The sequence below is a fragment of the Indicator indicator genome, chromosome 26 (genome assembly GCF_027791375.1).
Source record: "Indicator indicator isolate 239-I01 chromosome 26, UM_Iind_1.1, whole genome shotgun sequence".
NCBI classification, from domain to species: Eukaryota; Metazoa; Chordata; class Aves; order Piciformes; family Indicatoridae; genus Indicator; species Indicator indicator.
In genome coordinates this window covers 10,865,167-10,878,711 of record NC_072035.1, presented here as the reverse complement: position 1 = coordinate 10,878,711, position 13,545 = coordinate 10,865,167, and the positions used below count along the sequence as shown (strand labels likewise).

Here is a 13,545-nt window from a genome sequence, read left to right as displayed (position 1 = left end):
CAGACCCACACAGGCACAGCCCTGCTCCTCCAGACACCTGCCCTGCCGCCACTTCCAGACACCTGCTCTGCCCTGCTGCCACCTCCAGCCCAGCCACTCGGCCATGGTGTGCTCATAGCAGGCACGGATCTGCTCATCAGCCGGAGGGGTTCACAGACAGAGGAGCTGGGGAGGGATGGCCACAGATACACAGAAGCACAGCCCTGCTCCTCCAGACGCCTGCTCTGCCCTGCTGCCACCTCCAGCCCTGCCCTGCTGCCACCTCCAGCCCAGCCACTCGGCCATGGTGTGCTCGTAGCAGGCACGGATCTGCTCATCAGCCGGAGGGGTTCACAGACAGAGGAGCTGGGGAGGGATGGCCACAGACCCACACAGGCACAGCCCTGCTCCTCCAGACATTCTGTCACTGGGCACTGCTGAGAAGAGTCTGTCCCCATCCTCTCCACTCCCGCCTCCCCTATAGATATTGATCAGCATTGATGCTTCACCAGCAGGTGGTGTTGGAAGGTGGCAGCTCCTGCTGTGTGGGAGGGCTGGTGGCAGCTCCAAGGGTTTTCCTGGGTCTTGATCCTCTGCTGCAGGAGTCTGAGCCCTTGGGCTGCTGCTGCCAATCCAGCAACCACAGCTGACAAACCAGTTGGAGGTGGCACATGCCCAGTGCAGCCTGAGGCGGTGTTTGTGCCTGGCAGGGGTGAGGGGGCAGCCAGGGGGCTGTGTTGGTGCAGTGTGGCTGCCAGGCCTTCTCCTGTGCCCCTGTCCCCACAGTGTCACAGCACATGGCACCAGTGCAGTGCCACAGCCAGGAAGGAGCAGGACTGTTCCTGGCAGGTTGTCAGCATGCAGGAGGGACCACATTAAACCTCAGCACAACCACAGCCCTGCTCCTCCAGACACCTGCTCTGCCCTGCTGCCACCTCCAGCCACACCTGACCTGTCAGGTTCTTCCAACAGGTCTTTCAGAGATGCCACCTCCAGGGGCAGCACAGCCATGGCACAAAGGCTGAGCCCCAGCTGGAGGGAGCAGATCCTTGGGAGGTGGAATCCTTTGGTGCCCACAGCACACAGTTGGCACCAGCATCACTAAGGCTACCCTGGTGCCAGGGAAAGGGGCAGCAGCAGCGACCCTGCTGCCAGCCTTGGGTCTCCTCCCAAGCCCAGCAGCACTGGGAGCTCGAGGGTGGTGCCACAGGAATCACAGAATCAAGGAATGGTTTGGGTTGCAAGAGTTTAGAGACAGAGAGGCTTGGAATGGATGCCCAGAAAGCAGCTCCTGCTCCAGCCCCAACCAGCCCTGCAGGGCCAAGCCAGCTCCATGCCTGCAGCAGCTCTGGCTGCATGGGACACAAAGTCACCCAGCTCCAGCACGGTGCCAGCCAGAGCCTGACCCACCAGAGCTTGCCCAAAGGAGGAGGGAAAATTGAGCCCCCATCTGCTTCTGCCTTGCTGAGGGCTCTGAACAGCAGCAGCCAGCAGCTGCACAGGGGAGCAGTGAGCTTCATCCTGGCAGCTCCTGCTGAGCTGAGTCTTTCAGACAATCAGAATCATTTAGGTTGGAAGAGACCTTTAAGGTGATCAAATCCAACCCTTAACTCAGCACTGCCAGCTCAGCACTAAACCATGGCCCCCAGCACCACATCTCCACAGCTTTGAAACCCCTCCAGGGGTGGGGACTCCACCACTGCCCAGGGCAGTCTGGGTACATCTGGACCTCTTGTCCTGTCTCTTGTTCTCTGGCAGAAGAGACTGACCCCCACCTGGCTCTAGCCTCCTTTCAGGGAGTTGTAGAGAGCAATGAGGTCTCCCCTCAGCCTCCTTTTCTCCAGGCTGAACAACCCCAGCTCCCTCAGCTGCTCCTCACCAGCCCTGTTCTCCAGACCCTTCAGCAGCTTTGCTGCCCTTCTCTGGACCTGCTCCAGCCCCTCAGTGTCCTTCTTGGCCCAAAACTGAACGCAGGATTCAAGGTGTGGACTCACCAGCTCCTAGCACAGGGGAACAAAGTCGCCTGCCCTGGTTCTGCTGGCCACACAATTGCTGATCCAAGCCAGGATGCTGGTGGCCTTCTTCCTCCCACCTCCAATCTACTGCTGCAGTACAAAGGGGCCCCAACACCCAGAGGGTTCACACAGGGTGGACTCTGACATCTGTACCCTTCAAGCTGTGAAGAACCCAGGACACAGCAGCAGCTGCTGAGCTGGCAGCACAGCCACACCAACCTCTTTCCTTTCTGCCTCTGTCATCCCAAAGTGGTAATGGCCCAGCAGGAAGGGCCAGACAGCCTTCCTGATCTCGTGCTGGATCCCACCATAGTAGATCAGCCGCAGCAGCTCCTGGTCCTCATAACTCTGTGGGAAGAGCTCTGAGTGAGGGCACAGACCACAACCCAGCAGCAACCCCAGCTTGGCTGTGCCACTCTTCAGCACCCAGAGTGCTGCCCACCCAGAGACTGGCTGCCCACCCATTGCTGATGCTCCCCCTCAGACCCCGGCTTGGGCTTCAGCACAACCAGAGACCCCTGTGGATGGACACGTGGGGAAACTCTGGCTCACCACAGCTAGGAAATGACCCACCAGAGCCACTCCAGGTCACTGCTGTGCCCCTGAGTGCCAGCAGCACAGCAGGACTGCAGCACTGGTCACAGAACATACAGACACCTCCCTCAGGACCACAGCACTCAGGGTGACAGGGAATCTGCAACCACAGCAGGTTGCTCAGAGTCACAAACAACCTGACCTGGAATGCTTCCAGGGCTGGGGTAGCTCCCACCTCTCTGGGCAACCTGGGCCAGGCTCTCATCACCCTCAGTGTCAAACATTTCTTCTTTTTCTCCAGTCTCAATCTCCCTCTTCTAGTTTCAAACCATCACCCCTTGCCCTGTCACAACAGGCCCTGCTCAAAAGTCTGTCCCCAGCTTTCTGCTCAGCCTCTTTAAGCACTGAAAGGCCACCAGGAGATCTCCCTGGAGCCTTCCCCATCTCTCTCAGCCAAGTCTCACAGCAAAGGGCTTCCAGCCTTCCCACCATCGTTGTGGCCTCCTCTGGCCCCATTCCAAGAGGTCTCTCTTGTGCTGAGGACTCCAGAGCTGGACCCAGCACGTCCTGTTGAGGATTAGAAGCCCCAGGCAGGCTCTCTGACTTCTCTCCTCGAGAAGTTCCCCAACGTGCTTTACCCTACCACGTTTCAGTGACCCTGCCCCAGAGATCCCAAGGCCACCACTAGAGTGGCACATGCCAAGAGCGTTGGCCCTACCGTGGTGTCCTGCAGGTATCTCTGCCATATGTCCACAGTCAGTCCTGAGCTGGCACTGCAGGGCACATCAGGAGACACGATGCTGTGGTTGACCAGGGCGGACAGATGGGTTCGCACTGTGGAGAGGTGACGGCAGTAGGCCAGCCCTGCACAGGCAGAAGACAGCCTTCAGCCAGGGAGTTCAGGGAGGGTGGAGAGCAGGAGAAAGCTCTGATGAATCTGGTCCCTGAAGGAGACCCTCTGAAGCTACACCCAGCCTAAGCCAGCAAAGCAGGGAGTCTACAGGGGCAGGCAAGCGTCTTGTCCTCTTGGACCACCAGCACGGCTGCTCGCTGGGCTGAAGCCTGAGGATCAGAGTTCAGATGTTTGCTGCAGTCCTGAGAATGGCCCTGCCTGCATCAGACAGGTCCCAGTCCCCGTGGCTACTGCCCTCCTGCCTCAGCACCACTCCTAGCCCAGAGTCCAAGACTTCATCCCTTGCCCATCACACATCTCAAGGCACCATGGACAGGACCAGTACTCACAGCCGTAGAAGGCCCGGGAGAGGATCTGGTACTTCATGTTGTCACACAGCAGCTTCAGGGGAGCTCTGCCAAGAAACACATGGGATGTGAGAAGAAGTGTTCCCTGTACGTCCTCAGCCCCTGCTTTGGTCTGACTGCTCCAGCTTTGCCTTCAGAGGTGCACCATGGGACCTCTTGCTGCCAGGACATGGCCACAGAGCAGCTGAGAAGTCCCAGATGAAGGCCCAAGCCTCACTTCAGCAGGTTGTAATGAGGTGGGTGTTGGTCTCTTCTCTCAAGGAACCAGCAATAAGACAAGGGGAAATGGCCTCAAGTCGTGCCAGGGGAGGTTTAGGTTGGGCATGAGGAGGAATTTCTTTGCTGCAAGAGTGGAACAGGCTGCCCAGGGAAGGTAGTAGAGTCACCATCCCTGGAGGTGTTCAAAAAGTATCCAGATACAGCACTTTGGGACATGGTTTGGTGGTCATGGTAGTGTTGGGTTGATGGTTGAAGCTGATCTTAGAGGGCTTTTCCAACCTTGGGCCCTGCAAATGGTTCTTGGACAACCAAGCTGAGGCTGGAGACACCACTCACACCATGACTGCTCTAGTTCAGCCACCCAGCTGGGCTTCCCCCCCTAACCATGTTTTATCTCCCCAAGAAAGCAGCAGAGCCATCACACCTCTCATGGCTGCAGCCATTGGATGGTCCACCATCAGAGGAGCCACTCTGAGAGCAGGAGGAGCAGGAGGACTTGCGGGTGCTGGGTTGCCACATGGGAGGGAGGCCAGCACCTGGTGTGTCCATCAGGTCCTGGGGCACTGCAAGAGGGCAGAGAGAGGACCATCAGCTACTGGCACTGCCTCAGGAGGTCAACAGAGAGGAGAGGTTTGATTTGATGCAGCATCCCCAATTCTTCCCCAGGAGACTTCAGCAACTAGGGAGGACCCACACCAGGTAATCATTACAGCACCAGCACTGGTGAGCTCAGGAGAAAGGAAAGGAAACAAAGAGCATGGATGAGGGAGTGAGAGAAAAACCACCTGCTGATTAACTGCAGTGCCTTCAACAAGCTGATCTTGAACTGCTGAAACCAAAACACCCAACCCAGAGAGAAACCAACCAGGATGGCAGAGCAGAGGGAAACCAACCAGGATGGCAGAGCAGAGGGAAACCAACCAGGATGGCAGAGCAGAGGGAAACCAGGATGGGAATCAACCACTGCTGCAGGAAGAGTGGATCACTGGAAGGAAAAAGCCCCCATCTCTCCAACATCAGAATCCCATCCAAGATTCAGGGAAAGACAGGAGCATCCAAATCACAAGGCAGGAGATAATGTCTTTGATGGAGAGGTTGTGAGGGGCAGCAGAAGCAAGTAGCTCTTCATGTTGTCACTTGTTAAATCCCTGTTTAAACTCCAAAGTGCTACTGCAGTGGCCTTGGATCCTGCATGGATGGGGCCATGCAGGAGGGCTGCTGGCCTGGCTTGGACCTGCCTCTGCCCCTGGAAAAGGCCCTCATGATGAGGGGGAACTTCTGGGATGCAGACAAATAAGATTTACTGAGGAACAATCCTATTTGCTCCACCTTGGAAACCAAATCATGGTAGAAATTTCAGCTTCCAGCTAGAAAAGGGTCTCCTCACTCATCTTGGTCTCACTGACTGTCTATGATGCTGAATAATTCACAGCAAGAGGAGTGGTGAAAGCTTCTTACTGCCCTCATACTGAGCAGGTGCTGATGGGTCAGTGACAGGGGGCACCTCTGCAGGAACAGTCAAGTGACAACATGGGCAAGCAGTAGAACCAGACACATTACACAGATGCTGAGTGGCCCTCAGAAACCATTTAGGGGTCACCACTGTCTTGCTTGCAGCTGGAGTTCTCTCCATCTTCCCCCTCGTAGCAGCGACGGAGGTCACAGAGGCAAGGAATGGGTGAAAATTACCATTAATGGCAACTAAGAGAGACAGAGAGAGGACAAGGGCACAAATGAAAGGAGAGAAAGGAAGGATCTGCAGAGAAGAAAGAGCTGATGCAGTTCCAGCCCCCTCTGGGCAGGTCCACAGGAACTGCACAGGCTTTGCTGACGCCAGCTGAGGAGATTGCAGCAAATCGTTTCACAGAAAACGTGGCCCCCAGCATGGAATTTTAAGGGGTAGAGGATCAAAAGGAAGCCACAGAGAGGAACATCTCCATCTGCTATTTTAGCCTCAATCGGATTTTTTTATCTGACTCACTGAGTTGTGTTAGTCAGCTAAAGGCAGGGAGAGGGAGGTGTAATGTGAACTGGTACGCTGGAGGAGTCACAGGAGATATGATTGCACCCTTCCAGCCTCAAAGATCTAGGAACAAGCTTTGGATCCAATTCCATTTTTCACAAGCACTCCACGACTTTTCTATTCCACTTTTGGTTTTTCCCCTTTATAAGGTCAGCTGTGGTGCTCTTGGTATCCCACAGAAGAGTGAGGACAAAGGTATGGTCCCTTCAGCCAAGCACAGTGTTCAGATCATTCACCATTAAAGAGAGAGAGAGTCATAGAATGGTCAGGGTTGGAAGTGACCTCAAGGATCAGCCAGTTCCAACCCCCCTGCCATGGGCAGGGACACCTCACACTACAGCAGGTTGCTCAGAGCCACATCCAGCCTGGCTGCAAAAACCTCCAGGGATGAGGCTTCTACCACCTCCCTGGGCAACCTGTGCCAGTCTCTCACCACCCTCATGAGGAAGAATTTCTTCTTAATATCCAATCTTAACCTACCCATTTCTATTTTTGTTCCATTCCCCCTAGTCCTATCACTCCCTGACACCCTAAAAAGTCCCTCCCCAGCTTTCTTGTAGCCCCCTTCAGATACTGCAAGGCCACAAGAAGGTCTCCTCAGAGCCTTCTCTTCTCCAGACTGAACAGCCCCAACTCTCTCAGTCTGTCCTCATAGGAGAGGAGCTCCAGCCCTCTGACCATCCTCATGGCCCTTCTCTGGACATGTTCCAGCACCTCCAGATCCTTCTTGTAATAGGGGCTCCAGAACTGGGCGCAGTACTCCAGGTGGGGTCTCACCAGATTTCTGGTTTGGTGGATCCAGAGCATCCTCTACCTAGCAGCACCACTACCCTGTGAGCCAGGGAGTGAAGATATGTGGGTCCAGTGTGGCAGCACCCACTGTATCCTCTCCTTTGTGCTGCAGAAGCAACAGAGCTGGACTTAGTGCAGCACTTGCCAAGCTGGCCTGGCCACAGCGAGAGAAGAATCAGCCCTGGAGGTTTGTGATGCTGAAAACTGACCCCCAAGGAGCATGGCCAGAGTGAACCCCACTGCTGAAACCATGTGCAAGGTGCTTTTCCCAGCCATTAAGGCAGTGGTGGCCCTATTGTGCAGCTGCAGAAGGATTTGGTACCAAGTGAGAGGTTAAACCAAAAAAAATTAACCCTCCAGCCCATACGTGGTGCTGTGTAAAGCTGTAACACGCAGAGCCCACTGCCCTGGGGCCATTCCCCAGGTCAGGGGTGTGCCCTCAACTCACACAGCCCATAATAACCCCCCTGTGCCAGCCCAACTCACCGAATTCAGACTGTGTCCCTGGGTAGATGATCCTGAACACATAATCCGTGGCTTCGTCGTCTTCCTTGTCGGAGGCAGACTCGGAGGAGCCCTGGGGACTCCGCTTCCTCAGCTTGGGGAACACCTTTCCCTGGGTGAACAAAGCCTGCTCTTCACAAGCCACCCCATGCAGCCCAGGGTGGGTACTGCCCAAATAGAGCCTGGCCTTCACCACACCAGGTGATGTTTGTACCTTCCCTGGGCTGGAGCCTTTGGATTAAGCTTCCGACTCCATGGTGAACACATTTCATAGAATCATGGAAGGGACCTTAAGGATCATCTAGTTCCACACCCCCTGCCATGGGCAGGGACTCCTTCCACTACACCAGGTTATTCAAGGCCTCATCCAACCTGGACTTGAACACTTCCAGAGAGGGGGCATCCACAACCTCCCTGGGCAACCTGTTCCAGTGTCTCCCCACCCTCACTGCAAAGAATTTCTTCCTCATCTCCAGTCTAAATCTCTGCTCTTCCAGCTCAAAGCCACTGCCCCTCATTCTATCACTACAAGCTCTTGTGAGAAGTCCCTCCCCAGCTTTCTTGTAGGGCCCTTCAAGTACTGGAAGGCCTCCATAATGCCAGGCAGAGGGTGTTGCCCATCAGCTCTGCTCTGAGACACTCCACAAGGGAACACCAGCAAGAGCCTGCAGTGCCCTGGGCTCAGAAGAAGCCCAGTTTTGGGGTGCTTACCTTTCCTCGTTGTGACCAGAGGGGTGGATCCAGCTGCCCATGGGGCAGGAGCCCATTCTCCAGGCAGGACAGGAACTGCAGCAAGTGTCCTCCTCTGGGGAACCTCAGTGGGGGCCTCTGAATGCCATCCTGGCTCACCAAGACAACCGTCCCACCACTGTCTACTGTTGGCAAGAGCGACAGCAGAGAGAAGACAGAGTCATGAATGGGGGAAACACTACCAGTTAAAAATGCAGAAGGCAAGAAGGCTCAGGGAATTGTCTTGCTGGGATGGAAAAGAAAGAATTTCTTCTTCATTCGGATTCTTCTGGGGCCCTGGAGAAGCCTTGCCTAGGAGATCACACCCTGGAGGACCACAGAGCATTGCTCTGCAGGGAGCACTCCCCAGCCGGGAGCCGGTTTGAAGGTTTTCCTAGAAGCACTTACACAGCAGTGACCAACCACCCCGAGCTCTGGACATCCTGGGGCTCAATCTCCACATGGGCACTCCCCAAAGATCTACTGAAGCAAGTGTCAGGGTGAGAAGAGGCTCCAGGAGCCCCCCACTATGGCCTTACCTTGCTGGTGGCAGTGCAAGTAGACAATCTCCTCCAGGCGGATAGTCATGGCGTAGTCCCAGTACACACTGGAGCAGAGAAAGAGAGCAAGCTGTGAGCTCCAGGGACAGCTGGGACAGAAAGGATGAGGTCCCAGCAGCAGTGTGCCTGCCACAACGCCAGCCTGAGTAAGTGACAACATCCCTCCAGAATCAGTAACTGCCCCTGTCACTACAGCTCAGTCAGGACAAGTCCAGTTCCACCTGCCCCGGGCTGCTTCTCGTTGTTCCTAGACACAAACAAGGTGCCCATGATCCTGCTCACTTCAGGGAGGGATGTGGAACCCTGTAGAGCTGAGGACCTCCTCTAGGCACCCCAGAAAGGATTCCCCACCCTGCTGTGGTGCTGTGAGAACCCCACAAACCTGGTAGGAGCAGCCCTGGAGCCCCTAGGGAAGATGCAGGCTGGGCCTGGGCTGCTGCTCTGCTGAGCTCCTGTCCCCAAGGGAGAGGGAAATAAAACCTCACAATCTGTGGGTTTTATTTAGAGCTGAAAATAGATTTGCTCCCAGTTGTTCCTGTTTAAGAGCTGCACTCCCTCAGCAGAGGCACCTCGAGGGGATTGAGCAAATCTGGAGAACACTGGAGAGCTGCTGATCACCAGGCAGGGCAGAGGGACAGAGATACCAGGAGGAAGCTGGAGATGACTCCAGGAGACACATGGCCTCACACAGGGTTTGTTTTGTTCCTCAGGCAAAAGGAGACCTGGCATGATTCTGTAGCTAAAGGGCAGAGACAGCAGGAGGAAGCTGGAGATGTCTCCAGCAGACACATGGCCTCAGGCAGGGTTTGATTTGTGAGGAGAGCCCTGCATGAGCACTGCTCTGTGAGGGTGGCAGCGTTTAACAACATCCCACCAGGCTGCCAGCTTTTGAGCAGCATTATCTGCCAAGTCACCAAAGCAGTGCTTCACATAAAGGGGGCTTACAATGGCTTCAGCAAGTCAGTTGAGGAGAGGAAGGGTGCAGAAGAGTCACTCCTCCTAGATCCACACTTACCTTGTCAGCTGGCTTCTCTCTTCCTTGGTCACATCTTGACACTGGGAAATGTTAGAGCTTAGGCTGATGCCCAAGTCAAGAACTCAGAAAAATAGTGTAGAGAGGAAAATAGTGGTTTAGGGGGAAGGTATCAGGCAGAACAGAATGGCCCAGGGGCCAAGAAGACAGGGGAGATGAAAAGAACAAAGGTAAACAAAACCCCCCAAAAACTCCAACTGAGAACAAACAAAAGTGTGAATGAGTCTTGCTGAAGAAGAGCTTGACCCTAGGTCAAGGAATCAGTGTCCTACCCACTCCAGCTTTCCTGGAGTGTTTGCAGGTGGGAAGGGTTTGTGTTTGATTTGTTCCTCAGGCAAAACAGGACCTGGCATGATTCTGTAGCTAAAAGGATGGCAGCTATCAAGGGAAATGCCAGCAGCCCATGAGGTGAGCTCAGGGCATGGCAATACACCCTGCTGAGCAAACTAAGCAGACTTCAGCCCCCCTGGAGCAATGAGCTTCATGGACTCCAACAGATCCAAAGGATTTTGAGGACCTGCATGTAGGATTCAGCTGCAGGCTGCAGCAGAACAGAGCTACAGAATGGCATGGGCTCTGTCACCCAGGTGGGATTATCTGGGAAGTGTTGAAGTTCCCTCTCTCTGCAGGAGCTCTGCTCTTGTTCATGAGTTCCCCACATTAAACTAAGCACCATAAACCTGAAAACAGTGGGAAGTGTGCAGAGAAGATCCAGAACAAGCACCTCACAGCTCACTGAGAGCCTTGCCCAGTAGAGATGGGCAATAGTACAGCATCTCACACCACCTCACACCACCTCAAGCCTCCTTCCCTGTCCCTTCCCTTGACTCAAGGATGATTTCTGTGCTTTTTTTGCTCAATGACTTAGACATCGGATCCCAACTCTGAACCTGAGGAATGTTTGCCACCCCTCTGCCCTGTGCACTTGGAGCCAGTCACCTCTTCTCATAGTCCAGATCCCCCATGGAGCCATTCATCAGCTGGTTGGGAGTCCACTTCAGGGCCATGATGTCAGCAGTCTGGTGAAGGGACAGATATCCTGGGATGGCCTCCATGTCATCTCTCTTGAGAAGAGAAACACAGGGAGAAAGGGAGCTGCTGAGAGCAGGCTGGAAGATGCCAGAAGCATGAAGTACCACCACTGAGGCTGAGCCATGCCCTGGAGAACAGTCCTGGGCCAGACACAGCCCTGGCTGCTGCCCCTGAGCCCAGCCACTGGGAGAACCCACAGTGGCCCTGCAAAACCTCCCAGCAGAGACAAGAGGACACTTTCACCAGCTTGGGAAAGGGCTGGGAGCTGCTGTTCAGTCGAGGCAAACAAAGTAAGTAGTTTAAGTTAACTTAAACTAAGTTGTTTGCCCGTTGTTTATTTCACTACAGTAAAAGCAGGAAGGGACAGGAGGGGGATCCTGTGGCTTCTGGTCAAGAGCAGGCAGGGAGAGCAGCCAGTTTCTAACTCAGAAAGAAGCAGAGCTCTTCCATTCCACTGACAGCATCCACATCACAAGGACCTCAACAAACACAGTCCTGTCACTGTCTGCCCACATTAAAGATCACAGAATCCTAGAATGACTTAAGCTGGAAGAGACCTTAGAGATCATCTACTCCAACCTTCCTGTCATGGGCAGGGATGACTCTCAACTAGACCAGGTTCCTCAAGGCCTTATCCAAACTGGCCTTGAACACCTCCAGGAAGGAGGCATCCAAAACATCCCCGGGCAGCCTATTCCAGAGTCTCACCACCCTTGTACCAAAAAGCTTCTTCCTAAGCTCCAGTCTAACCCTGCTCTCCCTCACCTTCAAACCATTTCCCCTTGTCCTGTCTCTAGACAACCTCATGAAAAGTCCCTCTCCAGCCTTCCTGTAGGATCCCTTCAGGTACCAGGAGGTCCCCCCAGGAGTCTCCTCCTCTCTAGATCGACCAACCCCAGCTCCCTCAGCCTGTCCTCACAGCAGAGGTGCTCCAGCCCACAGAACACCTTTGTGGCCTGTGCTTCTCTCCAGAGGAGCAAGCTGGGGCAGAAGTACCCAGCAGCACTTTGTGGTCCAGCAGGTACTTACTGGCTGCACCAGGACATTGTTCTTGCCATAGAGGAGGGTGGCTCTGGAGTTCTGGTGCAGGGACTCCACGTAGTCCCTGGCAGAGAGCGACGGCCTGTCATCCATGCTGCCACTCGAGTGCCTCTTCTGGATCTGGAAGAGATCCACTTACAAACATGAGGGGAGCACAGACACCTCCTGCTTTCAGAAAGCTTCTCTTGAAGCTCCTTCCCTCCTCAACTTGCACGCTTCAGAAAAATCACTGCTAGAAACAGAGCCATAGAATCATTGTGGCTGGAACACACCTTTAAGATCGAGTCCAACCACTGTCTAACACTACCAAGGCTGGTGATAATCCATCTACACATCTTTTAAACCCCTCCAGGGATGATGATTGAACCACTTTCCCCAGGCAGCCTGTTTCAGTGCTTGACAACACTAAACCTTTCCCTATGTGTCCTCTAAGAGGATGCCTGGCTCTGGCCAAGCTCGACTCCCTACTCAGAGAAGCCCCAGGAGTGTGCTTTGTGTGCAATAAGCAGAGAAGAGAAACACTGCTTCAACTGCTTTTTGCTTTTCATTCATAGCTGATGTTCTCAAAGGGCACAGACCCCCACCATGCAGCACCACCTTGGTCCAGCACCCCTCCAGTCTCCACAGCCAACGCTTCCCAGCAGTTTGGGCTTGAAGACTTCAAATAACTGCACTGTTCTACCTTCTCCCATCAGAGGGCTGGTGTCACAGCCCTCTGCAAACAGACAGAAGCTCAAGCCCTGGCTGCCTGTGCACCCCAGGAGGGGGCAGAGGGAGGGCCTGTCCCTGCCACACTCACACAGAGCGCCGGGCGCTTGGTGGGTGAGTCCTGGCGACAGTGGGAGCTGTGGATCCGGTGCCTCTGAACCAGCTCATCAGCTGAGGGGTCTGTCCAGAAGTGGTCAGCAGTCTTCATCTTGGTGTACTCCAGTGCACAGGGCCCCACTGCACAGAGGAGAAAAGTCACAGCCATGAGGAGGGTGGTGGAGGTGTTCCTATGACAGAGGTCAGCTCACAGAGTCACAGATTGCATCGGGTTGGAAGGGACTCTCAAAGGACATCTTGTCCAACACCCCTGCACTCAGCAGGGACATCTCCAGGCCACATTAAGTTTGACCTTGAATACCTCAACTACATCTCTGGGCAGCCTGTTGCAGTGTTTCACCACCCTCACTGTGAACAGCTTCCTCCTAAGGTCCAAACTCTCTCTCTCCTGCTCTAGTTTCAAACCATCGCCACTCATCCTATCCCCACAGGTCCTTCTAAACAGTCCCTCCCCAGCCTTCCAGATATTGAAATGCAGCCCTGAGGTCTCCCTGGAGCCTTCTGTTCTACAGGCTGAACAGCCCCAATTCTCTCAGCCTGTCTTTATAGGAGAGGTGCTTCAGCCCATTCATGATCATGTTTGTGGCCTCCTCTGGACCCACTCCAGCAGGTCCACAACCCTCTTGCGTTGAAGTTCCCAGACCTGGACACAGTACCACAGGTGAGGTCTCACCAGAGCAGAGGGGCAGAATCACCTCTCTGGATCTGCTGGCCACGCTTCTGCTGATGCAGCCCAGGATGTCATTGGCCTTCTGGGCTGCAAGTGCACATTGCTGGGTCATGTCCTCACTGCCTGACTGGTCATGTCCATTCTGAGCCCTGTGCTGCAGCCCCACACTCCCAGACCCCAGCCTTAGCCCTGGTTTATTGCCCCTCACTACTTCTGAAGCCTCTGCAAGACAAGAAAACTCCCAAGCTCAGCCTTGCAATTCTTCATCTGTAGACACTGCTCAGTTCTACACATCATGTGGTCTTCACAGGGGCTCCACCTGCCCAGGG

At 54.6% G+C, this 13,545-nt stretch overlaps 1 protein-coding gene across 1 annotated transcript in view; it reads right to left on the bottom strand.

Annotated features, from left to right (window-relative positions):
- Positions 1-13,545, bottom strand: part of SGSM1 (small G protein signaling modulator 1) — a 33,961-nt gene that overhangs the window by 8,906 nt on the left and 11,510 nt on the right. The window contains exons 5-16 of the mRNA XM_054392557.1: positions 12,521-12,666; positions 11,710-11,841; positions 10,588-10,712; positions 9,631-9,693; positions 8,595-8,662; positions 8,038-8,201; positions 7,309-7,438; positions 5,568-5,708; positions 4,432-4,570; positions 3,771-3,835; positions 3,247-3,392; positions 2,214-2,342 (exon numbers count right to left, since the gene is read on the bottom strand). Of these exons, the coding sequence (XP_054248532.1) occupies positions 2,214-2,342; positions 3,247-3,392; positions 3,771-3,835; positions 4,432-4,570; positions 5,568-5,708; positions 7,309-7,438; positions 8,038-8,201; positions 8,595-8,662; positions 9,631-9,693; positions 10,588-10,712; positions 11,710-11,841; positions 12,521-12,666 (1,448 nt within the window). The remainder of the gene's footprint in view (positions 1-2,213; positions 2,343-3,246; positions 3,393-3,770; positions 3,836-4,431; positions 4,571-5,567; positions 5,709-7,308; positions 7,439-8,037; positions 8,202-8,594; positions 8,663-9,630; positions 9,694-10,587; positions 10,713-11,709; positions 11,842-12,520; positions 12,667-13,545) is intronic.